This window comes from Pungitius pungitius, chromosome 5, assembly GCF_949316345.1.
Source record: "Pungitius pungitius chromosome 5, fPunPun2.1, whole genome shotgun sequence".
Classification (NCBI taxonomy): Eukaryota; Metazoa; Chordata; class Actinopteri; order Perciformes; family Gasterosteidae; genus Pungitius; species Pungitius pungitius.
Window position 1 is genome coordinate 4921171 of NC_084904.1, and position 27819 is coordinate 4948989.

Genomic DNA, 27819 nt, shown 5'->3' on the forward strand with positions numbered 1-27819 from the left:
AGGGGAGACCACACAGTTGTTTAGTTCAATCAAATTATAGTTTATTCAAAACGTCATTTCCTATGACGAAATCATAACTTTCATTAATAAAGGTGTGTAATCAGTAAATGAGAAACCAAAAGGTGTAGTGCGAATCTGCAAAGTGTAACCTAGGCGTCCTGAAAGGAAAAGCAAAGAAGAGCAAAAAGTGCTGCTGCCGTCCTGGACGACCGAGCAGCGACGCACAGCCCAGAGCCGAGTAGAGTCGAGTCGGGAGGGGTCCAGAGAGAGAGAGCCAGCGGCACTGGCAGGCGATCCTCTTAAACAGTCCCGCCCATCAGCTGCTGTCAGATGGGCCAGGATTCCACAGCTCCCCCTTCAGATTGGGAGGGGAGAGACGGCCCAACCATATTCTCTACATGAAGGGAGTGAGCACACCCAGCACGGCATAGCAGTGGCGTATCCAGAACAATTTTATAGGGGTGGCCAAGATGGGACACAAAGCTAGTGTGGGGTGGCCATGGTAGACGGCGCTGTCCCCATTTAAGCAGCAATTTAACAGAACCTATATACAATCCGTTACATATATATAAACAATTGTAACAAAACCCAAACAAAGTATATTCTATGAAGTAATGTCATGTAAACCTTTAAACTCTCATGAACAATCGATAAACAGTTGTAACATAAACCAAGCAAACCTTAACAACACAAAAACAAGACCATTAGACAATGGTTACATCAGATGAATTCTCCTGTTTTGGTGATTAGTAGCAAAGATTTTAATAAATTTGTCCATGTCAAGGGACTTTGCTCTTCTAGCCTCAATGCTGAGAACACCCAGGTTGCTCAGTCTGTCATCTGCCATTGTTGTGCGCAAATGGGTTTTGATCAGTTTAAGAGCTGAGAAGCTGCGCTCACATGCAGCACTGCTTACTGGGAGGGCTATGGCTATCTTGCAAAGACGGAAAAGCTCGTGAAAAACATCCTTATGAGGTTCAAGGAACACTGCAAGGTCAACAATACCGGACAAGTTTGGCATTCCACTTTGCTGTTTCCTTTGCAAAAGCCTCCTTGTCTGGTGGAGTTCATGACTGAGATCTTCAGAGTCACTTTCATAAATTTCTCCCAGGCGAAAGACTGCTTCCTCTTGAAGGAAACATCTGCTTTTGGGATCCAAAGCTTGTATTCCTCTCATTATATCACAATTGTCTTTGGAGAAGCGCCTGTCTAACTCTCCAAGTATGGTGTCCACAATGGGGTAGAAGATCGTCCTCCTAAAGGAATCCTTGTCACCATCGTTCCATTTGCGCCGACCCAATGTAGAGGTTATGACAGACCCACCAAGTCTGGAATTCACGTTTTGAGACCTCTTTTTATCTGCATTTTCAATGGCTATATTGCACTTTGTGGCAGTGTCCAAAATACTTTTCCACAAATTGTCAACAAATGTTTCACTTCTGTACTCCTGAAATGAGTCTTTGAGTGCACTTACTAAATCCACTGCCATGGCAAGGTCAAGTGAAGGAGATTGGAGGGTGTCAGACAGCACCTTTGCATCCCCAAGGAGCCTTCGAAAGGTTTCCAGAAGACTGACAAAGCTTAGGTCTAGCTGAGTCAGCAAACCTCGAGCATCTACAGATCTTTCCCCACTATTTTCTATGGCAATGTCATGCAGAACACGAAGTACAGCAGGTAATCGGTCCATTAGATTCCTGCAGGCCAAGTATCTACATGCCCATCTCGTGTCACTGAGCTTCTGCAACTCCCTCGGCTGACTTTCATACATTTCATTTTGCACATCCAGCCATTTCTGGTGAACATAGGATCCAGACATATACACATAAAGCTTCTGCAGTAGTGCAAAAAAGCAATCAGCCTCTGGGACTGCCTTCACGGTATCAATGAGTACCAAGTTCAGGCAATGTGCGTTACAGTGTACATAAACTGCATGTTTTGCGTCAGTCTTTATTCTGGCTGCCACTCCAGAGTGTTTCCCGCTCATTACTGATGCTCCGTCATAACCTTGTCCAACAAGATTGGATCTGTACTCAAGTCCATATCTTTCCAAACAGTGGATGATTTTGTCCTTGAGTCCTTCCGCATCTTATCGTGTGGCTTGTTGAAAGTCAAGAAAACTTTCGTGCACTGCCCCATTGTAGTAGTACCTAAGTACCAGTGAGAGCTGCTCCTTCTTTTTCAGGTCTTTGGTTTCATCAGCAATCACAGAGAACACTTCACTTTCCTTCACTTCCTGAATTATCTCCTCACGGACCATATTTGCCAAGCATTCTAGGATTTCATTTTGAATTACACTGCTTGTGTACGTGGCATTCTGCTTTCCCTTCATTTTTTTCTGTACCACTGGGTCATGCTTTGCAATCATTTCCAAGATTTCTAAAAAGTTTCCTCTGTTATCTGCCTCTTCTGTCTCACGGTGACCTCGTTGTGCAATGTTTTGTGTTGCCGTCAAAAGAAGTACTTCAGCCACTGTTTTAATATATTTTCGATTCTCTTGGACTTTCTTGTTGTATGCTTCATTAAGGGCATCACGTATGGAAGAATCTGTTAGTATTGCCTTCTTGTGCTCACCCCATGCAAACATGGCATTGACATGACCCTCTGACTTTTCATGTACTTTAAATCCACCATCTTTGTACATTGCTTTTTTCCAATGATTAAATCCCAGTTGTGATGTGAATACAGACGCTGGGGTGTTTGGTAAAGAGAAGTGTCGACATGCAAAGCAGTAAGCAGAGTTTTGGCTTTGGGAGTACTCAAGCCATGGGTGCTGTTTATACCACTCGCTGTTGAAGGACCTCTTCCTGTTGCCTTGCATGGTTCGTGGAAATACTTTAAGTTGAGGCTGTGTAGGACCTACTGCTCTGGACTGTGAAACATCTGTAAATTATAAAAAATCATGATCAGTTCTTACTTCAGTTTTTATGAAGTTTCATTCAAATTCTTAATTACAAAGTTAATTTGTGGTCAGTTTTACAACTTCCATGATATTTAAATGGAAGGCACTCATAATGTCATGTAAAGTGAAAGATAAAATGTCACAACATACCGTGAGGTCCAGGTGGGGCAGCACATACTTGTGCAACATGAGGAGCCTCTCTGTCATCGATGTCACCATCACCTACTGACATGCCCTCTGAATCACCTTGCTCCCTAGATGAAGTACCTGAAGCAGTAAAAACAATAACCATTACACCCATAGACTGTATGTGGACAGATTAGTGTCAGTGTTAAATTAAAGTAAAGTATGAGAGTACACGACAACTTCAGGTAACTGTTCATGAATGACATATCTGGACATAACAGAACTTGACATACCATGGTTAGCAGGTGGAGCTCCAGACACTGCTGGATCATCCTCTGGGTGTGGCTGGTCAGCTGTGGGGATACACAGATATCTGAGAAATTTGAGACATCAATAGGCTGGAGGTTCTGGATTATATTTATTTTTTTACACTCACACAATCATACATTAGAGGATTATGTGTGTATGTATGTATGTATTATGCACATTTTATTATTGTTCTTCTGTCTTTTAAAACTGTTTTAACTATTGTTCTCGTGTAGTGATGTTTCAGACAGTTGTAAGTGTATAACTGGAGTGACAAACAACTTGAATGTGAAGACATGGTAAATTCAAACTATCCAAGCATGACTTACCATCCTGTGAAGGAGGAACTGACTGCTCTTCATCTGACTGCTCTTCATCACTACTGTACCTAGGCTGCTGACTTGACGGAGCCTTTTCACTGCTGCTGGTAGAAGCTGTGGCTGGCTCTGACTCTTTTCTTTTTTTTTTGAAGAAGCTCTGAATATCTCTGCTTCTCTTCATAACTATTCTCTTAACCCTAACCATGGGGGGAATGTAATTCAATCACTCAATCAGTCAGTCAATTCACTTTGAAGTAATAGCAATAACTAGCAAGCGGATCATTGTCAAATTGGGTTAGAATCAGTGTGCAAAATACAGGTGTTTGTGGGGCTCTGGATCTCCTTAAATAACAGCTTTGACTCAATTAAAATGTCAAAAATAAAGGAGGTGTCAACAATGTGCCTAATTATGTGTATTTATAGGATCTACAAAAGGTTTCTTTTTACACAACTACCACTGACTTTTAATAACAAATAACATATTGCATCTCAAGCATTTGTGGCATTTGAATGCAATTTGCTCTGCCTCTGCTTATTTAAACGTCTAAAAATATGTGAACTGTGAAGATGAGCTAATTGATACAAACAAAAAGTCCTTTATCTCCAAGAGCAAAAAGTCTTTAAACCATTAAATCACAGAGCAAATAAATAAGTTACAGCTTGTTCTTGTGTTATAGCAACTTTATTCTAGACTGTCACACTATATTTCAGACACTGTTAGCTCTATTGAACACACATCTACAAACAAACACCCTCAGTTTTCAGTCCAGAAAACAGCGTTTCATATTTCATGGCGGTATCCTAATAATTAAAAAAAAATAAAATGCTAACGTTCATTAACTTGGTGTGCAGGCTGTTAAGCTAGCCAGCTAGTGCAGTGTAGTTTGACTTTTAGCTGCTACTTAGTGCTAGATAAAGTTTTCCTACACATTCAGAGGGAACAACGATATAACTAAACATTAAATTACCATACCTCTCAATCTACAGATTCCGGCGTTTTTATCGTTGTTGTGTCGTCGCTGTAGTAAACGGTGACCGTCCTCCTGTTCACGGACCAGCGGCAGATGCAGCGCGCTCATCTCGTGGGTCACGTGACCTGCGTGGCCAAACGTCCGCTGAACTGAAATCAGCTCTCACAGCCTCAGTACGACCATTACTGTGTTAGTTAAAAATGTAAAACTGGCCCTAAATCAGTTGTTCGGCTGTCATCATTGATTGACAGAATTTCTCTTGTTTCTTGTGTTGACGAACTTGACTAACTACCTATCAGATCTGGGGTGGCCACAGGGGTGGCCAATGAGCTTTCAGGGGTGGCCACGGCCACCCCAGGCCACCCCCCAGAATCGCCACTGCGGCATAGCCGGGCGTGACAATAGTGAGTCATGGTATAGTGATTCATGGTATAGTGATGCATGGTATGGTGAGTCATGGTATAGTGATTAATGGTATAGTAATTAATAGTATAGTGAGTTATTGTATAGTAAGTCATGGTAGAGTTAGTCGTTGTAGTGATTCATGGTATAGTGAGTCATAGTAGAGTGAGTCATGGTATAGGGATTCATGGTATAGTGAGTCATAGTATAGTGATTCATGGTATTCATGTGAGCTCATTTTATTGGCTTGTGTGTTTTACAATCAACTGTCACTCTAGGTTACTTATTTGTATATTTGCATAAGGTACAGAAAAAGAGATTGGTGACAAATAGAAGGGAAACGTGTGGAAGTGCTCACTCTGTATGATGCTGATTACGTGAGTCATGTTGTTAGACAGTGCTCTTTCTGCCAAATGAAATATTTTACATGAATGTAATCCATCCCTAGTAGTAGTAGTGATCAGTAACAATTTTTACATTACAGAATTTACTGTGAAAGATGCTAAAAAGGCATTTGGATGAGAAACAACAAAATACACACAGGTACTTCTATGAAACTTTAATTTTATTTAATGAGATTAGAAATTAAGAGATTAGTTAAAAACGGTTCCTTTAATGTCCAGTGATAAAATGTGAAAAGTAGAATAGAGACTTCTAAATGCAGACGAATATGTATACACTGAGAACATGAAGATCCTTAAACAATGTTCTTATTGATTGGGGAGTTATAGTTCTGTATGTAAACGCCTGCTGGGACGTATTTCAGGGTTGCCGTTTTATTTAATGTTTATGTTTTAATATTCATTTATGTGCATTATGACATTAAAACTATATCAGATTCAAGTTGTGAAATCACTTCGATAAATGTGGCTTTTGAGAAAGTTTGCATTGCAGCTGCCTGAAAACATCCCAGGCACGACAGAAACTATGAAATAGTAAATACTGGCAAACCCAAAAGAATATGGACCCTGTAAATCCTAAATTAAGTAGCAGAAAAAGCATGACGCTAGAAGTAATTATCTTAAAATACTTAACAAGGAGCTTAGAGTAACATTAGAAAAACATGTAAAAATTAGAAAGAGATGAGAGCATTAATGTCTGCATTTCACTGTTGAAAGCAACCACCTTTTTTATGATTTCATTGTCGAGACGCATATATTATCTTTAATAACCCAAAGATCCATCGTCATAACTCAGAAATAAAAGTAAATATATTCCTGAAGAACTGACTTTTCAGTGTAATTTCAGAAAAATAAAACTGTACTTACACATAATAATATTATAATGACATATAATGAATACCTTTCGGTGAGACCATGAACTCCACCTGTGATTATAAAAGGTGAACCTAAATTTATGTTTCTGAACTCTTGAAATGTCTTTGTGTATTTAACGCGTCGCATCTTTTATGAAACAATGTCCACCGTTTTAAGAGCAAATAGAAGAGGCGGGAAAGACCACGTGTGCCGTTGGTCACAAACAAACGCTCACACACACGGAGCAGAAGGACGAGAGGAGAAGACGCTTTAGGTCGAGTAGGACAAACAGACGCACCACGCCGTACATTCGGACCCTGCGACTCACACCACGAATTATCTAAACAGCAAATGTCAGAGCAAAGGACCCACGAGAGGCCATCGGACCTTCTACTGCCCCCAAGAAGACACGCCCGACGCAGTGCCTGGAGGAAGACCAGTTCAGCCGTGGTCGCGGTGTGTGCGGGGAGAGGGGGGGGGGGGGGGGGCCTCGGGACCCGGTCGGAGACCAAACACTCCCCGGGACGCTCGCCGGCCGGCCCGCCTTCGGATGGGTGCGATGGTTTTTCAGACGAGGCGGACGGGATCAGCTCGGAGTCGCTTCGGATTTGGTCGGCGGCTCGAGGCTCTCGCCGACTTCTCCCAGGTCGTCCAGCAGCTCGGTGAACGCCGGGCGCCGGAAGGACTCCACCTGGAGGAGAGGACGGTGCTCTGCTTCACATTCACAGGAAGAACCTTTCCCAAAGATAGCATTTCAGTTTTGGCATTTTTTGTGCTAGTTTTACTGATTTGATTAATAGACATTTTTTGAAATAATGAAAAGCACGTTATATGAATACATGTACAAACATTTAAATAGTTACATATACATTCCAGGCTTTATCCTTTTGTTTTCTTAGCTTTAATGTCATATGATTATTATTATTATGTGCTGGCTCTTTCATCTTCCTACCATACAGCAGCTGGCCGCTAACTCCAGGAGACGCTGCGGACAGTCATTCACCAGCTGCCTGAACTCCTCCACATCCAGCCCGTAGTCCTGAGAGACAACAAAGACGTGTCAGCGTAGCACCCCCAGGTGCTGGACCTGGACCAATGAACTTGATATTGTTTCCATGGGTTTCAATAAAATGGACTTTGTGGGGAAAAACATTGATTCATCGTCCTGCTGAGCTGAGAAGATGATCGCGATCATGTGTTCACAATGGAGCTGGAACGGGGCCTTGCAATGACTCTTAAGCTCAATTATTAACACAATAAATGCTGCTGGTTTAGCATTTCACAAACAGAAATAAAGACAACAAGGGATGTGTTGAGCATATTTATACATTTTGGAGAGAGCCATAAGCTGTTGGTCCTGGTTTCCAGTTGTTATGATGAGCTAAGCTCACTGCCTCATGGCAGCAGCTTCTTTTGAATGGACAGATGGGGCAGAGGACCCAAGGACCCCAAGATACCAAATAACTTGGATTGGCTCCGCAACAAACACCGATCAATAGCAATATCATCTGCTGCTGAAATGATTAATTAATTAATTAATGATTAAGCAGAGAGTTCAAAACTCCAGCTTCACTTAGAAGTTCTTTGATCCGGAGCTTTCCTCCAAAACTTTTGAGAATGTGCTCCACATATTCAGTCACTAGTTTTTATCATGTGACCAAAGTCCTGTACTCAGTGAGAAAGTTCCATTCATTGTGGGTTTTTTTTAAAGTTGAGGTCATTTTTTTAGGTTTAGGTTTCATTAGCGACCATTAAGATGATTTCTAATAAGCCGCTGTGAGGTCTCTTCTGTCACGAAGGGTTTCTGATGCATCTCTACCTGTGTTCTGGGTAGTATCTCGGGGTCGGCAGAGACCCGGGCCAGGATCTCACAGAGCACGATCCCGAAGGAGAAAACATCCACCTGGAAGGAGTAAGATAAGTGGGGTTGATGAACAAATTGGTTACTTTAATGAGTTGGTAACTTATTTAAAGAATAATACCCTAATAATCCTAATCCTAATACCTGTAGAAAACAATCATTCATTTCTTATTGAATTCAATGAAATCCCCAAGGCTGTTGGACATGTTGTCTATTCTTAGACTCAATACCTGTTCACATGACTATATGGGGACAAATGCTTGCACTTGTGTACATCTAACTGACTTTCCGTCAATCAATGTGACGTCCATGTCTCGAAAGTTTGCAACAAACAACGTTGACCCAACATGTATGTGTATCCAGCTAAAGTGATTGTGTGTGTGTGTGTGTGTCTGCTACCTTGCGGTCATACAGTTCTCCTCGGAGCATCTCAGGGGCCATCCAGAAGGCCGAGCCCACCAGTGACAACTTCCTGCCGGGGTCTTTGACTGGCAGCTCCACCACTTCCCTGGCCAGGCCGAAGTCAGTGACCAGGGCCTCCCGACCCCGAGACGTCACCCGGATCAGACAGTTCTTGGACGAGGACGGACAGGGGAGAAGAAAAAAAGGAAAGTCAAACAACCGCAGTGTTATGTCTTACCACCAGAGGGCGGTGTTGGGTGTGATTTATGCCGAAAGCAGTCGGCATCAGCAGCTCATTGCCTGTAATTGTCCTGATCTTTGAATTTGAACGACTGCATTGTTAGCAGGGGTTTTCCCCGGAGAGTGAACATCCCGCTGCTCTCCGGGTCTCTCCTCTCATCGGCCCGGCCCGTTCAATAGTCCTGTTCCCAGGACACTAAATAATTCACCCAGACCACATGTGGAGGAATCAGTGTGGCTGTGGCTGTGTCCCCCTGCAAAGGGCAACCTCCATCACACCGACTGGCCGGCTGTATTCAGATTTATATAATCATATCTTCCCATAGTATATATATATAATCATTATCATTATTAATAATACACAATCCTGTCGTATTCTTGTCTCGCAGTGCTTCAAAGAACAGAAGAAAATGAAAAGATTTTAATGAGAAGTTCTGAATGTCTGTGGGGGAAGATGAAGCGTGGGTCACAGACTCCACAGGCCCAGAGCTGGAGGTGTGATGAGAGACGGAGAGTGGGAGCGCTGAGGTTGCGCAACAAAAGGTGGGTGGCCCCCAAGTGTGTGTCTGAGTGTATAATGTATGTGTGGGTTGTTAATGCGTGCGTGTCATTACCATAGAAAGGGGCGCAAAATGAATGTCTTTGACTGAAAATGTTTGTGTGTCTGCAAGTATCTGTAAATCTTAGAAGGTTGTGTGCGTGTGTGTGTGTGTGTGTGTGTGTGTGTGTGTGTGTGTGTGTGTGGAAGCGGTGGTCTCTCCATCTGGCTCCCATTGCACCAGAAGCCTTTTTCCATCCAGTAGCCTGTCATTACGAGGCTCTCCTGGGAAGGCAGAACGTCCCAGTCCCACACTTCCACTCTAAATTTAGCCCCCCGCCCTCTCTGGCAGGGAAAGCAACAGTTTGGGGGGGGAACAGAAACGGGGCGCGTTAGCAGATATAGAGGGATAGGTGCTAATTAAAAAGGGGGCCCCTAGTTTTCCAGGAGCTGATCTGAGTTAACTTGCAGGGTTACTGAGGCACATGCACAATGGCTGCACTGTTTTGGGAGGCTTTTTATTGTAATTTGCCTTTGGGCGTCCGTTTGTGTATGCCAGAGGCTTTACATGTCCAGCTACTTCAGAGTGAGGGACTTAAACCTTTTCTCCCCAAAAAGTGTTTGGGAGGAATGTGACATGGTCTTTAAAGAAATTCTGTTCCTGCAGGTTCCCATTGTTGTGTTTAATGTTAAATGTTGAAGCACATGTTGATGGACTAAAACAAAGGATCATGAGAAAAGAGTCAATTTCATTACAAGCTTTCACTCACACTGCAGCTTAATCTAATATGGGATGGTTCAAATTCAAGGTTGGAAATAGCTAACAGTCACAGTGGTTCAAGTGGTTCAAGGATCAGCTTATTTTCAGCCCCAGTCCTTATTTCCCATTTCTTTGTGTGACTTTTTGAGATTGGTCTGGTATTGCAGGGGCAATGCAATGAAAGATGGACGTTTTACGCTCTCCTCCAGACTGAATTCATCAACAGAGGGTTCACCTCCACGTAGCTTTTGAAAGGGCCTTCCCTTTTAACAAAAGTGTCCAATGTTCTGAGTAAATAACCATCCGTTGGGCCAAGTTGAAAATAACAGACCTTTAAAACTTAATCAATCGATGTCCGTCAACATCATTAATTCAATTATCACCATTCACCAGGGGCCGACATCATCTGCAGCTAGAGTGTGACGTAAATCAACAAAGCCAGATGAGCAGCGTTGGAGTGACGAGCATGATGAATGATGAACCCCCGCCCCCCCCCCCCCCGCCCCGCCACAGTTCTCCCAGCAATCCACGCAGTTATGTGTGCAGAAGCAGCGGTTTAGTTAGCAACCATCCATCAACATGACAATAGAGCAACGGTCACAAAGCCTCGGGTCGCTGCGTCGCTGTCTGTCTCCTCCGGTGATGCCTGGCAACCGGAGGAGACAGACAGCGCCTACGCACACGCACACGCCTACGCACACGCACACGCCTAGGCACACGCACGCACGCAGGCGTGAGATTCAGAAATCACTGCACGATTGTTTCCGATTCTTACATCATTTTTTTCCTCGCGTCTTTTTAAGAGAAGAAAGTAAAAACAGAGGACTTCTGGAAATTGCAATACAACCCATTTTTTTTTTTTTATTTAAGTATCGGGGGATGGAAATCTGTTCATTCTTTGTGCAAGCTGCTTACTTGACAGTCAGGTGAGGTGCTCCTTACTTTAGTCATTATATTATTTTACTGTCTTTGTATAAACTCTGGCGCTCATTTGGTTTTCTTTTGGGAACAAATCCAAAGAATTTGGTAGTCAAAGAGACCACAAACAAACCAGAAAACAACATTCGTTGGGAAGAAAATGTTTCCCGGGAGGGTCGGGGTTCGCTCAAACTATGTTCTTTCAGCTTTGCTTCGGTCTTCATCGTCATGGCTCATCAACAGCCCTTCATGCTCGGCTACTGTTTTTGTGTAGCCTCCTTCAAAGTCAGAAAGACAGAATGCATGATATCCTAAAGTTCACCGTACTTGTAGGAGGGGGGGGGGGGGGGGGGCCTCGAACCAGCAAAGAACAGGCCCAGGCATGCGTCATGTAATAGCAGGAACTAATAGCCTGTGTTACCACTGACGTTAATGATGGCTCCATTCCATGCCAGTGACCCTGATACCGAAGCGGCTAAAAGGAATCCTGCCATCACCGATTCAATCAGTTACACCAGTGCTTTTTCCCACTGGGACGAAGAAATGCAGGAGAAGTGCAGGATCTCCATCGGTGCGGGACGCTGGTTTGCAATGAATTTTAGTCTAACTGTTACTTCTCTAGGTGATTTTTACGAGTGTTGGCACGGTGCTGTGGTGCTTGGTACTGTCACTGGGTTCAACCTGCCCAGCACCAGTTCACAAGGTCTCCCACAGTCCAAAGACGTGTAGGGTGGGTTGATTGGTGTTTCTAAAATTGCCTCCTTGTGAAAAGGTCTTCCACTGACTTGAAGCATTGAACTTCATTTAAGTTTTTAAATCAGCGCATAGTTTGTATTTATTCACAGGTTTGTCTCTTTTGTCAAAATGTGGTGCCCACATCACCCAAAATGCAACTAAATTGTCGGCAGTTTGGTTGGAAAATGACTGGTGGCTGAGTTGGGACGGCTGTGGTCAGAGCGGGTCACCTTTTAGCCACAGATATGTTCAAACCAAAACTGAGTCAAGTGACATAACTGAAGAACATTGATCAGACCTCCCTCTGGAGACAATTATGTCCCCCCCCCCCCCCCATGAGTGCCCTCTGATTCTCATGTCACGGCCTTGCCAGAAGACACTCGACACAACTTTGTTATGTCTTCATGAGATGAGAAAGACACAAAGAATTAAATGTCTGCCCCTTCTCTTCTCCAACCCACGGGTTCATTTTTCAGGTTTCAGAAACCAAACTTGTTCAAGTGATGCATCTTTGGGGAATTCTAGAAGTGAGAAGTTCTCTCCGTCTCTCACCAGTGGGCTCATATTGTGTCTGTTGAGCCACGAGGAGGTGAAACGTTTAATGTTCCCTGTGGGGATACTGGACCTGCGGGACAGGGACACAGGTTCTTACCTTGGAGTTAAGGTCTCTGTGGTAAATGTTCTTGTAGTGCAGGTAGATCATTCCTCTGCTTATATCACAGGCCAGGTCAACCTTCTCTCTCCAGCACAGGGGAACATCTTTCTTAGCCAGAAGCTCCTCCAGACAGCCACCATTTACGTACTGCCAAGAGCAACATATACCAGGTTATACACTCCGTCCCACAACACATGGTCAAATTATTATTATGTCAGATTATGTCAATGTGTAATTGACACACCACTTTGAAGCAATGAAACCTGGTATCACTATCAACTCCTATCAGTGTAATCAGTTGGGGTTTTTTCTAAGAACAAATCCGGCCTGTGAATCATGCCCACTCACATGACTCACTAGGGAAAGTAAAATATGGTACAGGACTCACCTCTAAGATTGGATATAGTTTGTCCTCTTTGACACAGATTCCCAGATATCTAGAAAGAGAGAAGATGTGTTTATTTCTATCTTAATTCTCTTAAAAATGCCTGAAGGCAGCAGGTTGTTTAATCAAACATTACTCAAACAAGGTGAAACCATGCATAGTTTGTATTGGAATTTTCTGAGGATCAAAAAATAAAGCAAATCCTCAGGAATATCCTTTAAGAAAATCAAATTTGATCCCTTCTATTGCCGACAATTCTTAAGTCTTCACAAATATGATTCACTACACACATGGGGCAGATGTCTTACATCCATCTGCATATTTAAAACCGAATTACTAACATCTATCCAGATGTGTGAGCTATATTTGACCAAGAAACTAAAACATTTAGCTCAGTTACAAAGCGTTGAGTGTGCGTGACTCTGTAGATTTTCAAACCTATTAATTTCATTGAGACGGGTCAACACCTGATCGCAGTTCATTATGAAAGCTGATAGTCAGAAGAACAATAAAGCTTAGGGCCCAAAGAACAATGCACACACACACGCACACACACACACACACATCTAGTGTTTGCTTTCAGCCCACGCAGCGAGAGGAGGTGTGTGTGTGTGTGTGTGTGTGTGTGTGTGTGTGTGGGCACTGAGGGCCCTGCCTGGACCACAGTCCTGTGAGCAGATACGGTTCACTCTGATAACCTTACCGTTGTGACCTTGCTAAATGCCCAAAATACGATTGCCTGAGCAAACATGACGTCGCCCCCCTGGTTTCACTCCTTATGTAACTGCTGTAGCTGACGGGCCCAACGTGGAATAGCACCAAGGTCTCATTAAGAGAGGTCTCAATACTGGCCGGGGGCACAGCACTCCCCAGCTACAACAACCAACCAGGTTGGCTTTTTAGTCTAATTCAGTATACTAACGTTAAGCAATCACACTCAAAATGTATTGACACGACGCTCTGGAACTGTATCGCTAACCAGCTAAATGCTGTGGAGCAGCAAAAAAGGCTGTGTTATGTGTGGAGAGGGTTGAGCCGGTAAGAGAGGCCAGTTTTTGCTTTAGTAGAATTGAAGCCAATGGACAGAAGACAAACGCTGCAGGAAGAAGAGGGACATGGATGGTGTGCTACCTGACAATGTTGGGGTGGGAGAGTTTCTGCAGCAGGCTGATCTCACGTACGATACTGTCTTGGTCCACGTCGTTTTTGTAAATCTTCACCACAGTCACCTTGCGACTGGTGTTGTGCATCACCTGAAGGACATTGGTGTCCATTAGCGACAGCGGACGTGCAAGAGGCAACAGCAATATACGGCGGTGAGACAGAAGTAAGATTCTAAAAGTGTGTATTGGAAATGAAGAAATAATTCAATTGGAACATTGGTCCATAATCCAAAAGCAAAATCGGTCTTCATCAGTCTCATTTGATCCCATCTTTAGGCCGTCCCGTGGCCTCTTTCTAGCTCATTTCATCATTTCACTCCAGGAGTGGAGGCACAGGGAGTTATATAAGGTCTCATCTGAGGATGAGCATCGCGCCCCCACAGTCCCCAAAGCTGGCGGGCAAATAACGGAATGGCGAGCAAGCTTCGATGGCAGCTCACACGTAGGACGGCAACGCACCTTGTAGACTTTGGAGAAGAAGCCACTCCCGATCAGCTCGGCGCTGAAGTTCTCCCAGAACTCCAGCTTGCGCACGGCAGTGCGGAGCTTCTGCCAGCGGTCCACGTGGTAATACTGGTCTGAGGACTCACCGTAGAGGGTGGGACTGGTGGGCTCCGGCGAAAGGTTGACATCACACATCCTGGAGATGTCCGCTGGGACGGGAGAAGAAAAATGGACACAGGTTAGGCTGAAGAAGCCAAAGGGGTCACATTTGTTAGGACATTTGTCTTTCAATGCTTTGAATACCAAACAAATGTTCAGATGCTCAGAGATTTGGGGCCAGAAACTGCCATTGCAAATTCAAAACTGCAGTTGCAACGTAGGAAAATAAATACATGGTCAACTGTAATTATTAGTTAGAAAATTGAATAAAAAGCGGAATTGGAAAAACGATGAGCCCTTTGGAAAAGCTCATCACAAAAGCACCACATACTCTTATACCTTGTTATGGTTTATATGAACTCACTCATATCTACGATTATTTAATGCCACACTGCTGCTAAACTGATGCCGCCAACACAGATGACTGTGTGACAACCGAAAGAGCAATTTATGCGTTTAAGAGCATGAAAGCGGATGGATGAGAGAGGGGCTCACAAAAGGTCTATTTCCACTCTCCCACTCATTGGCTGCATGGATGAAGGAAAGTGCCTACACTTTACAGAGTGAAACAAAGGTGGTGAATAATGAGCGGCTCAAAACAAGGGCACAACTGACGGATAACAAGGCTGCAGAATGAACTCAGACGTGTCCACAGCGGTCCAGAGAGCCGCCTGTCCCCAAGAGAAGGGGCCGTCTCATTTCTGACGAGGGCTCACTTAAAAGCACAGATCAGATAAAGGAGATCGATATTCAAGTCAATGGGTTGGAGGAGGTTGCATTCAATTTTCTACAGTACATGTACAAAAGATTGTGGCTTGGGTCGGGCTGGTCTCATCCAGCGTCCCTAGCGATTGAAATATTGAATAATACCAACGCATCCTTTTGAAGGAGGACTTACGAAGGCCGTAAAGCCGGGACACCTCTGTTACATCCCCAAACGAGGAGTCAATGTTGATTGACAGCTAACCCAGAGCTAATTCAGTGACGGCACATGTGTGGTTACTTCAACCCAAACGACAATCAATTCATTAACCAATTCATCTGGGTGAGATCACGACTCTTTGCTGTCCTGTCATCCTCCCAGATGGTGGAATGAGGTCTCTGATGACATCAGGACCACAGAGAGCCTCTACATCTTCCGCCGAAAACTAAAGACACACCTCTTCAGACTCTACCTCGACTAAAACACTAACAAACCGTAGCACTAACAAATCGTAGCACTTCAATTTGGACTTATAATGCCACTTTTCTGTAACATGTTTTGAAACTGCTTATTTGATGAAAATTGTACTTTCTTGTTACTTGTTCTCTTGAGTTTGATTGAATTGCACTTAAATAGATAAAAGCGTCAGCTAAATGACATGTAATGTAATGAAGAAAAGTAAGGTGAAATGAGTGACTGTTGACTTGGGACACAACCTTTCTTCCTCCCGAGTGTTTGACCCAAACATCCACTCTGACCTCCTACTAGAAGCAGATACCCGTACTTCCTCTGACTGGCTAATATTTCCCCTGATGGGTTTTAAGTGGAGCTACTTGGAAGCACGCTGTGTCTCATTACAGATGATATCGGGCGCGTAGTTGACCAGGGCGAGACCGGGTTGTGCAGGGATTCCCCAAATCACCGGAGCATCCCATAAAGGTCCATTCCAACAGGAAGACCGCGTCACTGCTCTCGGTTCCACGCAACAAGGGGTGTTCCTCACCACAATTCCAGCCACTGCTGCCACAACCTTGAGGGCCAGAGTTTGTTTTGCCACGACAGCGGTCCTCTCTTGCCACTACAGTGACGCTGGTGGAAAGCACACACTGACACGGCAACACAATAGGCATGTTTTTTTTTTTTTTGTCAATCAAGCCCGGGCGGAATCAGACCCGTCTATTCAATGAGCTCTTTTGTTCATTCAGCTTTGGACTAAAGAGTCGTCGAACGAGAGAGAGAGAAACGCTTAGAGTGCAGCTGTCACTCTCTCTGTCTGTTTGTTGTCTCAATCCTTTGTCCTTCTCTTTATCAATAGTACTTTAAAAGCTGCAGTTCCCAAAGGGGTTTTAGTCACCACTTTGGAAGCTGAAACATCATGTCGTTGTGCACATCTAGCCTTTTATGTAACGCGCTCGCAAAGAATCTGCACATCTAGAAGAAGAGCATCGTTAGCATTAATTAGAGAACCGTGTCTGCAAAAGTCCAATCTCGTTGGACCTCTGTTCATGGACTCCACTTATTCCTGAGAAATATCTTTATATGAAACTGATGCCTGAGCATTGTCAGGCAGGCTGGTGCGGGTCGAGGCAGGGAGGACTCAGACGCAGAGTGTTCCACAAAAAAAAGGTGTTCTTTAATCAATCTACTGAAAAAAGCGAGGACGGACATGCACCAACGACGGTGACACTCAACAATGACGCGACAAGGGACAACAGGCACACAGGGCTTAAATACACTAGGGAGGTGCAGGTGATTGGACACAGGTGGAAACAATCAGGCAATCACAGGACAAGGCAGGAAGTGAAGTTACCCAGGAACACAAGAGACATGAAAATTACAAAATAAGACAAGAAGCAGACCCAAACCGTGACAATCATGAAACCAAAATGCAGGTGAATGGTGCTAAAATGACTAAATAACTGGCAAGTTTACTTTGTTTACATTGGGTCAGCTGTCGCAGAGAAAGACCAAACCGAAACAGAAATTTTCAAAAAGATGAACGGTTATGTAAGAAAGAAGGTACCCGGTGAGAAAAAGCACAAAGCACACTGTAGAATTTGGTAGAACATCCCATGAACTGTTGTATGAGGATACGTGGAATTGGGAGTTCTTCTACTTCTATTCAAGATCAGATTAATGTATTTCACATCTTATGAAAGAATTATGCTGTTTTCACTGTTAGTTTCACACGTTCTGCAGTTTTTGGCACTTTCGTTGTTTCCTCCATTTCTCGAATTCACATTCCCCCCCCCCCCCCTCCTGTCTGCTTCAGCCGTTCCCTCATTCCCAGTTAGCTGCGTGCGTCCGAACCAGCACACAGGCCCCATAATGACATAATGAATGAAGATGAAGATGTAGAAACGACATGGATATCCCATCTGTCATGTCGTTCTGTGCCCTGGGAACATTCTGACTGCCTGCAGTTTGGGTTTACCGCTTGTCAGGATCTTCCTTCAGACAACATAATACAAATCTGGCGGCACACATACCGGCAGCTCCATACCATCGGGACTTAAAGCCGTGTGTGTGCCATCGACAGCGATCCCTCCGGCTGCGGCGTTGACAGCTCTGACTCAGATTTCTGGCGCGTGAGCCAAGTCGTGATTCTTCAACAGCTTTTTTGTCCCCCCCCCCCCCCTACATGGGAAGGTTACAAGCAGCACGCAGGAAATATGTCCGTTCTGCGGCAAAAAGGCCGTTATCACAACCCGCTGTGGGTTTGACCCGCGTCTGACCACAGGCCCCGCCAAGGGGATATCAGGGCCAGCCATCGCCACGCTGACGTCCTCCCAGCTGATAAGGAAGGCTGCTCATGAAGGTCTCACAGTGAAAACCGTGTCGCACCGGAGCAGGACTTTCCCTCACAAAGCTCCACTTCGATCCACAAGGATCACCTCGAAGATCCGACTTGCACGTGAGGTCAAAGGTGTTTGTACCCCTGACTGGGTCACATCCCCAAAGTGACGCCGCTAACGGCGAGTCTATCTGCTCTTCTGAGTCTTTTATAAAGAGTCAGTGACTTCAGGCCTAAAGTATGTAGGATGTGGGCAACTAGGCCTCAGCTGAGCATTTATACGCCTTAACAGCCCTCTAGTCATGGCTGAGGTTGAGCACTTAAACTGGCCAGAGCAAAAGTTGCGGTATCGCTTTATGGATTTTCCAGAGCGAGGTGAAGCGGGCCCCGCAGCACCGGCTCCTCAAGGCTTCTGATGGCAGAGAATGGAGCAGATCGCTCGACTTTACGCACCACTGGGGCTGTGCCACTTGCGTCCACAGTAAAGATGATTTGCAGGACATTAGCGGGGTGTTTACACATCATTAATATAAAGCTTTAAAGGTCTTTTAAAGTTAAGCTAAGCAGGCTGCTCATAGTTTTGATTACAATGTGTCGCCTCAATGGAAAATCAGTTCCATTTGAAATCTTTTCAACACAGAAATATTTCAACGGTACTTGATGTTCACAGCAGTGATTCACTTTTTAAAAAGGTGTTATTTTCCCATAGGGCTGCATGTAAAAAAGCCGGTGACAGAAAGTGTGAACACGCCCTAACACATCGGATGGTGAGCGCCATGAGGATGGAAACAGAAAGCTGTGTTGTGTGGTCGTGGCTGTAATGTGCTCAGCACTGGGGTACACCGCCTCATACCACGATGGACTGGTAATGGGCTTTACTGCTGCCTCTCAGACCCAGAGCTTCAAGGAAGAACACGGCACATGTGTTAAGGGACTATACAACAAATATTAGATGGGGGAGGGCGGTGCGGCATAAGTAGAGGAGGAGGGTTGTGTATTTTTCCTCTTGGCTGTAAGGAAGGCAGCGTAGGTTTAATCACCATCCTTTGACCAGCTCTTGGTTTACAGTAATAGCAGTCGATGGCTACGCTACGCTAGCGGTGCAATTAGAAAAATGTCATACCCAATTATTGTATCAGATTTCGGTGACTTGATAAATTGATGCTTTTTTAAAATGCAAGTGTGATGTGGCCTTCAGTGCTTTAAACAGGTGGCTATAAATAAACCTTTATCCTCATTATGATTGCTGTTAGATCACCAAACATCTAAAGCCTTCAACAAATTGAATTATTATGCAAGTCAAAAGGCATTTGTTTGGCACTGTCTCAAGCGTATATGTCAGAAATATGTCAGGTATTCTTCCCTCTGTTCCCCTCCATTTCTTCTGTGAAGAGAAACACTGTTTGAGAACAACGTGTCGCTTGTAGAGATGGTCGAGTGGGCTGGAAAACAGTGTTGGAGGTCGTGCAGCACAATGTATCACTGTCCCTTTTTTTTTTTTTTTTTTTTTTTTTTTTTAACAGCTTACTAACGCCACCACAAAGACTGCAACCCCGAAGGCAGCTAGTGTTTGAGGCTGGCTGTTTGCTCAAGTTCATGCTACGCAGGAAACATGTAGCCGAGACCCAAAAAGACAAGCGGCATACATTCCTGAATGCGGCATTTCAAGCACGTCAAAGTCAACATCCAATGGCAGGCACAACAGTAGCTGTAATACTGGTGGGGGCCCGAAGCCAGGTTTCAACATCCTATCTTCCATGAAGACAAATTCAAGAAGTTAACAAACCATCCACAGACGATGCCGTCAAAGTCTAGGCTAATTCACCAAATTGCCGACCTATTCCTTTAAAGATCCAATACAAGTGTGTTTGATGATAAAATGACAGGGCACAGCCCCATGGAGCTCACTGTCAGCCACCCCACCATTAAAGTGGGGGTGGTAGCGAGTTACTCCCAAACTCTCCATAGAAAAAAATAACACAAACGAAACAGCTGCACGGTGAGACATCACAAAGATGCAGATGTGACGTTTGGTGAGATTATTGTCAGCGGCCCGGGGCTGCCCGGGGCTGAAGGCTGAGAGGGCGCCGCGCTGGCTGGCGAGGACAGGGGGCGATCCCCGTCGTATCCTGCCCCGGGACATCCCGGGAGGGGGTTTGTTAGGATTCCCTCTCTGCCCCTCCATTTGTATAAATGATTAATCCAGTGCTCAATACAACAAAAACATTTGACACTCACATCAATTCATTCATTTCATATAATTTAGTATTGTATATACTATTTGTAGACGTTAGAGACAAGCCTGAGGTTTTTTTCCCATTATATGTGCATTCCCCCAGGGTTTCCATTCATTTCATATCGCGCGTGGCTCTCCGTATCAATTCGTGAGACGCAGGTGTTTGCTCTGGCCCGGGATCAGAACGGTCTCCCACCTTTTTGTGCGGCTAAAATCAAACATTTGGACAAAGTGCGAGCTGCACCTCGTGATGTTAGTCATACTGACTCCTTAGCGCCATGCTATTTAGTGAGCCCGTAGTGCGTCGAATGCAATGTGACAAATTATTCTTGTATGCTCTGCTGCTGCCGTCGAGCAAAATGCAAATGAGCATGTTTGTCTGGCTATCCTGACCCACAATCCTTTGCACAGAAGATGTATAATCAAGAAAGGGAATAGTTTCAGGTACGTTACATATGCAACGGTACATGCTTTGTACGAGGCAGCTGCAGTAAAAGTGTGCGATGTGGAATAGAGTTTAATGTCCGGATGTCCCTGCTGAGGCCTCACATCTCACTGCCTGCGTCCTCAGTGTGTTTTAGTTTGGCTGCTTATAAAAACATACTCCTGGGCTATTTACCCTGTTGGTAGTGCATCGCACCACGTAGAAGCTCTGTAGGCATCGCTGTTTGCTAGCAGTGACAAAGAGGCCCCTTCACACAAAACAAAATCCGCAGAGAACGATGAATCGCGTTCCCCTCCTGAGTGGGCGGGATTTAATTGTGCTCCGTCGCTATAGAAACACTATGAAATAGTGTTATTATAAAATAAAATTTGACTTGATATGAAAGTGTTGTTTTACATATGGTGTTAAATAAAATAAAAAAATACTTTATTCAAAATAAATGTCTCCAATTGTAGATTACATGCAAAAAAAACTAATTTAAAAATATATGATGAAATAGTATTTCAAGATCATCACTTGAGTTTTAACCTTTGACTTTGTCTCAAGCACCATTAAGTTATTCAAATATTTGATTGATTTCCAGGGTTCTACGTGCCCACCGATGCTGAATGCTGACCTCTGAACCTTTGGGAGAGGGAAAGAGACCTTCGCACTGTGCCGGATGTGTTAGACACGGTGGGCAGGTAACAGGAGCCTTCTGCTGAGGGGGGCGCTTTCTATTTCAGTACAATGACACACAGAGACAGGAGACACGACAACACCAAGGAGGGGAAAGTTGACACTCATTGCCGCCATGGATGTGAGACGCCGACAGGAAGCGAACGCAGCCGTGCAACAGATCGAGCCGGTGGTGGTGGTGGGGCGAAGGGGGGGGGGGGGGGGGGTGACAAAGTTGTGGTTTTCTCAGTTCGCTGTCAGATAACTTGAGCTCGTCACCTACTTACTTCTGAGTGAGACCCCCGTCATATACGACGCGTGGATATAAGTCATCAATATGCCCTCCTCACAATCCTTGAAATGTATGCATTCAATGTAGAAAAAGGACATTTATAAAACTCTCAATACTTACTCCATTGATTTATTAAGCTATTCATATGCATCTTGTGGACGCTGGGACAAACGCAGACGTCTGTGTGCAGAAACTGAGGAGGAACCACATACATGCGACAGGAGATGAGCAGAAGCACAGACACGGGACTTTCGACACAAACAACAACGCATACACTTAAAAACACATACCACACAGTAAAACAATCCCACTGCAGTGATCCCAAAACAGAGGGACGATCCTTCTCAGGTCAAAGTTATTTTATAAATAAAATAGTGATAGACTGTTGATTGAAAGAAACATCTTCAACATTTTGTCATCTGACCCACTGTTGATATAGTAAAAACGTTGATTAGTGCAGCTACATGTGACAGCAAATAAAATATTATTATACATACAAATAAATATTAAAATACCAATAGCAAAAGGTTTCTACTACTAAACTGACACAGAAAGTTCTTTTACAAACACAAACACAGGACTTTGACCCCATAGGCCGGTGTCGGTGTCCCGTGTGCGATGGAATGTTCATGAAGACTTATTTCAACTCACAATTTTTTTGTTTTCGCCATTTTGGGTTTAAATTTAAACATAAATAATCCCGCATGCAATGTATGGGGGGGGGATGCTTCTAGTCCCTAAATGAAGAACCACTGCTAGACGTCACATATTTCACATCGAAGTTAATAATGATCTCAATCAAGACGTTGTTTTGTTGTTGTTGTTTTACCGGGAATCTTTCCCGTCATTTCGCCTTCTGTGGACTAACATCGCTGATCAACAATTTAGTTTTTACCGGTCGTCATTTGCAAAAACTTTTAACCAACAAAGAAGAGAGGAAGCAAACAGCGTACTCACGTGAACTCAGTCCGAGCGTGGAGGTCTCCCGAATCACAACAACAACAACGAGCACGCAAAGTAGTCTTCACAGGTGTCGTCTACACTGTCGCTCAACTTCTCTGCATCATATGTCCCTTCCTCCTCGCGTGCTGTCTCTGCAGAGGTCCCCCCCCCCCCCACACACACACACTCAAAGCCATGACACGCAGCCCCCCTTCCGGCGCTTTCCACTCCGTCCTCACAGCGAGCGCGTCCCCGGCGGGCGGCGCGTCCCGTTCCCCCGCGGTGCTGGAGGTGCGCGGTGACCAAACGGGCTCCGTCAATGCAAATGCACGTGTTACGGGTTGCCTTAGGAACCGCAGCCTCTCCCCCGTGGGTGCGGAGGAACAGGCGGCCACGCGGAGGGGAGCGCGCTGGGGATGTGCGCGCCTTTGATTCCCGGGTTTATGGCTGAGGGTTTGTGCCGTCGGGTCAACAAACAAAACGTCTCACAACAATAGTGATGGTGGATGGCGCACAGAGGTGGAGGTGTGGAGAATAACGCTGTGGTCAAGAGCGGAAACTCCCACTCAGGGACCGGGTGGGAATGAATAGACTGGAGCAGAAGGCGCGCGCACAGCGGAGGAGGCGCAGTTAGTCTGAGTTCACTCTTATGTTCCCCTCATAAAGTACTCGTTTCATTTGAGGTGTGTTGCTATGAGACGGAAAGGGCCCAGTATTTCACAGAGGATTTGAATGGATGTGTATTATTTTAACCACCATCCCACCAACGTCGCCCCCCCCCCCCCCCCCCACTTCGGTAGGACCAGGTTATAAACCTAAGGGATACACTGCATATAATATAGTTGGTTTCACCACATAAACAGAATACACAGTGTTCACGTTAACCTCAAAATTGATGAGAAATAACGATAATCTTTATATATGGCTTCTACTTGGTATAAAAGCTGCAATTTGCCATAAATAAAGGTAGACATTATCAGTTTACGTTTTTTCCTGATGTTATCAACAACATAAAGAATAATGTTTTGATAGAAACAAGTCAGCCTTTTTGCTCTGATGGCCCCGCGTGTCGCTGTGAACATGCAGTCAGCGGCTTGCTGGTGTCTTCTGACGGGGTTCCATGTGCTTTTTGGATAAATACGCATGAGTGTTGTGTTCTCCTCCCTGCGATGAAGACTCACTGGTGCTGTAGCACCACGGGGAGGTGTGTTGGTGTGCGTTGTTGTTGGGGGATTGTTGCAGGCTGCCATCTGCCGGCGGTCGCACACTCAGGTGAGTCATGCTGCGGAGGCATTACTCAGCACCACTCAGGACTTATTGTGCAGTGTTTTCAGGTATTTTCAACCTTTTGTATTGATGGGAACTATACTTTTTCAACATTTAGAAGAGTTAGTTAGTATTCGGTTTGTATTTTTCATACACTATATTGTCAACTTCTAAAAAAGGATGTCATATTAAAGGTCAAAAGGCCCAGCAGTCCCACAGAGCTGACCTGCTCAGGTCATACCCCCATTCTGTGTGTGCATATAAGTGTCTGCAACTCTACAGATAATGACATAGAGTGAAGTTATAAACAAGCAAACAGGTAGGTTTTATCCCCAGGGATAACAGCACAATATTTTAAGAAGGCATTATAGTCAGTAACTGCACTATTGTTTCGTTAGTCAATTTAATTATTCTTTGTGTATATATTGTGGATTTCCTTACTGTTATTCCTTTGTGAACATAGAAATGCTGCTGTAGCAAAATGATTTCCCCTTTAATTAAATTAATAAATAATCTATCTTGTGTTGACTATTACTGCTGCACAAAATATACAATCAACTATTAACAATCTTATTCAGAAAGATTACGTTCTACCTAAGGCAGTCTTTAAAGACAGGTTACCACTTCCTATTATGATAGTTTAAATCGCAGATAACATCTATTCTCAATTCCCAATATGAATATAATATGGATTTATTAACCCGCCCAAGTACACAAAAAAAGAATTAACTTTCAAATTGTCATTCAAGCACACACGGTACTCAGAAAAGGTCTGATCAGTGAGAAACACCTGAGAACTACACATGAGCGGGGTCTACATTACAGATGCATCAATAATACTAATCCACTAATGGAAAGTGTAGCTTTGCATCAGAGCTCATGTGTCATCAGCGGGTTCACTACGGCGTGTGATGGAGACGTCTTTTATATTTAAATATGGGATGATAAATTATTATAAACATTTATCCAAGACTTTTATTTTGTCCGGATGGAAACAGCATTTATTCCAGCATGGCGAACTAAAAGCGATACCCAAAGCTTCAGCAGCAATAATAATAATAATTAGAACAGCACATCAATAGCAGCACAAAGTGAATTCAATATATATGAATGCATTGGCTTAAAGAACAATTATTAGGCAGTAAAAAGGGCAAATAACACATCAGCATTAGGCACTAAATTGATGTCCATCATCTGCTATCTCATGCTGCCACCAGCTGGTCGGCATGTGAAACAACAACAACAACAACATTAAAAAGGCCCCGAGTTATAAGACTCAGCATTTCAAAAGGCACAGCGGTCACCTAACCAACAGGTGACACTATAAAGGCTCCTCTCTGTGAAGCTCGCAGTAGCAGCGTGATGCATTCAACAGGGCTTCCAATGCGTGTATGGCTCCAAGTCATTTGAGGTGACAACCGGTAACAGCAATGTGGATTATTCACTTTATAGTCTTTGGTGTAAAGAGCAAGTCCCTGGATAAACTTTGGATAAAACATTTGAATGTAACCAGGACAGAAAAAGAACAGCTTCACTTTTGCTATCCCATAGAGTCAAAACAATTAATCAATTTGTAAAAACAGGAAAATATAAACATTTTAAGGATTATTGTGATTATAGGAACAATTCCCAGAGCTTCCGCCTCATCAGGATCTGGCTGCAGGAAGTTGGAGGTCTTTATTAATACGGATTCATTCGTGGCAGTTCTCCTTTTAGTTCATCTTTAGTTTTTTTGTATTGCTATTGCTAACTTCGGATTTCCCTTTCAAGTGGCTGTCTAGGATTCTGTCCCTTGACTATTTGAGAAGTGCATTATTTAAATGCTCCGCAAAGTGGCTTCATTAGTCATCTGATCAACAGGGAGTGTACTTAAAAGTCTGCTTTTTTTTAGCCTGAGGAGAACAATCTGAAGTGACTCACAGCCCCCCCCCCCCCTTCAAGGATTAACTAATACATTCCTTTGCTTACTGACTAATCAAAACATCTTTGCACATCTCATGGCTTACTCTTCCGCGTGTGTGTGTGTGTGTGTGTGTGTGTGTTGGGACTTTGCAGTCAGCAGCCGCTCGGGTCTCGGGTGAAGTCCCGCCACATGTGCAGCAGCTGGGACGGCTTAAACCCGTTGGCGAGCACTAGTCGCGCGAACGCGCACCTGTCGTACTGCAGCCGCCGGACTTCGAACAGGCTCCTGAAGGTCGGCAGGCCGAGGGAGTACACGGGACGCACGGCCAGCACGCGCAGACACAGCCCCACGTACACGTCCTCCAGGGGGATCGGCCTCACGAACCGGGACGCCCAGGAGATCCTGGGGGCCAGGTCGGCAGAGAAGACGTAACCTGCCCCGGACACGTACGGCGGGAAGCTGTCCTCCGGGTACACCTCCTCCGACAAGTGCCACTTGCTGTCGCGGCTCCTCCGCGGTCTGCCGTCGCTGATCACCGACCCCGTGATGAAGTCCCGCCCGGGGGAGCCCCTCAGTCTTCTAAGGAGGTAGAAGACGTTCACGAAGACGTCGGTGTCCACCTTCATGGCGTAGGAGGCGTTCGGGCAGTGCGTGGCCAGCCAGCTCATCATCATCATGGTCTTGACGGTCAGGTTCTGGTAACTGTCCTGGAAGTTCATCTGGATGATGTCAGCGCGCGCGCTGCTCTCCTCCTCTAGCAGGGCCTGAACGCGCGAGCCCCGCCCCCCCTCGGGGAGCCCCACGAAGAACAGGGTGAGGGTGTCTTCACTCGGAGCCCCCCACGTTTTTCTGACTGCTTCCCTGGCAGCGGCCTCCGCAGGGGCAACCGGGACCATTAGTACCAGGAAGGGGGGTCCGGTTCGGTCCGCGCACGCCGCCGGCCGTTTGAGAACATACTCGTATGTTTCAGGAGAAATGAGCCGATATTCCTCCGCTGGAAGGAGACTCGGCTTCGGCGGATGTTTTCCATACGTCAGACCGCTGAGTAAAATGTGCGCGGACAGGACGAGCGCGAGCGCAGCGGCGACCAGCTTCACTAACCTCCACAGAGAACGTCTCCTCATTGCCTCGAGGTCCCCTGGTAACTCCGGGCCGCTGCTAAAACGACACAAGACCAAGAAAAAAAGAAAACCCGAGGGTCCAGGAAGTCCCGCCGGGTTTGTGTAGGAAACTACCCGCGCCCCGCCCACGCGCGGATCCAGGAAATGGATATTAGGGCGGCCAATATCCATAGGAGGGTGTGTGACTGAGCCTAACCCGGCGGAGCGACAGGTCACGCGGTGTGCCAGCTGCTACGAGCCCGTCTTCTTATTGGTGGGGTTGGAGCTGTTCATTTGCAGTTATTTATTCTTAAGTAGTAGTGTTATTTAGGTTCGATTGAGTCATTTATTGAGATGATATATTCATTTAGTTTAATCATTTCTGTTTTTATATAAGATTAAATCGTTTTGGTTAACTAGCTGGCTAAAAAGTTGGCCAATGCCTTGGGCACCTGGTGGTTATTTAACCCTGTAAAGCCCAAACCATTAAATAATTGACAGAAAATTCCAATTCTTTGAAACTGGAGCCTTTATTGGTCCTTCTGAACAAATAAAAAAAAAATTCAAATATCAATTTCCATATAGGAGTTTTAATTTGTATCATATTCGATACAACGGGTCACAATGCTCAAGATTCTTGAACAAACAATACACAAACAAATCCAACAAAAACAATGCAGCAATGGAACTGGCAGGGTGGAAGTCTGGAAGACATAACATTTCAGTTATTTTTACTCATTTTGCGGTTCACAACCTTTTTATTTTGAGTTATGGTAGGCTTGAAAACAGTTTCTGTCCTTGTTCAGACAAAAAGTGGCCTACGCAGTGCTTGCATCTCTGTCGGGTTTCCCATGTTGGGAAATGATAAAGGCCATCCTTTCTCACATCAGGGGGCAGCTCTGGGGTTTTCCTCTTCCGGGGAGGGGTTGGCGTTGCTTCTG

General features: G+C 44.8%; 2 protein-coding genes across 4 annotated transcripts; both read right to left on the reverse strand.

Moving 5' to 3' along the window:
- Nucleotides 1-5568: 5568 nt before the first annotated feature.
- On the reverse strand, nt 5569-26122 carry zgc:162952 (PKc_LIMK_like_unk domain-containing protein). Of its 3 annotated transcripts, XM_037483542.2 has the most exons (10): nt 22625-23236; nt 21788-21860; nt 14397-14590; nt 13906-14027; nt 12778-12826; nt 12387-12536; nt 8541-8714; nt 8100-8183; nt 7233-7319; nt 5569-6971 (listed from the first exon to the last, which is right to left on the reverse strand). In XM_037483542.2, the coding sequence occupies exons 2-10, from the start codon at nt 21816-21818 to the stop codon at nt 6867-6869; spliced, it is 996 nt and encodes a 331-aa protein (XP_037339439.1). In that variant the 5' UTR covers nt 21819-21860; nt 22625-23236; the 3' UTR covers nt 5569-6866. The 3 variants fall into 3 exon arrangements, with proteins under 3 accessions (XP_037339439.1, XP_037339441.1, XP_037339440.1); XM_037483544.2 differs by lacking the exons at nt 21788-21860; nt 22625-23236 and adding an exon at nt 26028-26122; XM_037483543.2 differs by lacking the exon at nt 21788-21860.
- On the reverse strand, nt 23515-27026 carry b3galt8 (beta-1,3-galactosyltransferase 8). The gene has a single exon (XM_037483541.2). It carries the CDS (start codon nt 26900-26902, stop codon nt 25931-25933), a length of 972 nt encoding a protein of 323 aa, XP_037339438.2. The 5' UTR covers nt 26903-27026; the 3' UTR covers nt 23515-25930.
- Nucleotides 27027-27819: the final 793 nt, after the last annotated feature.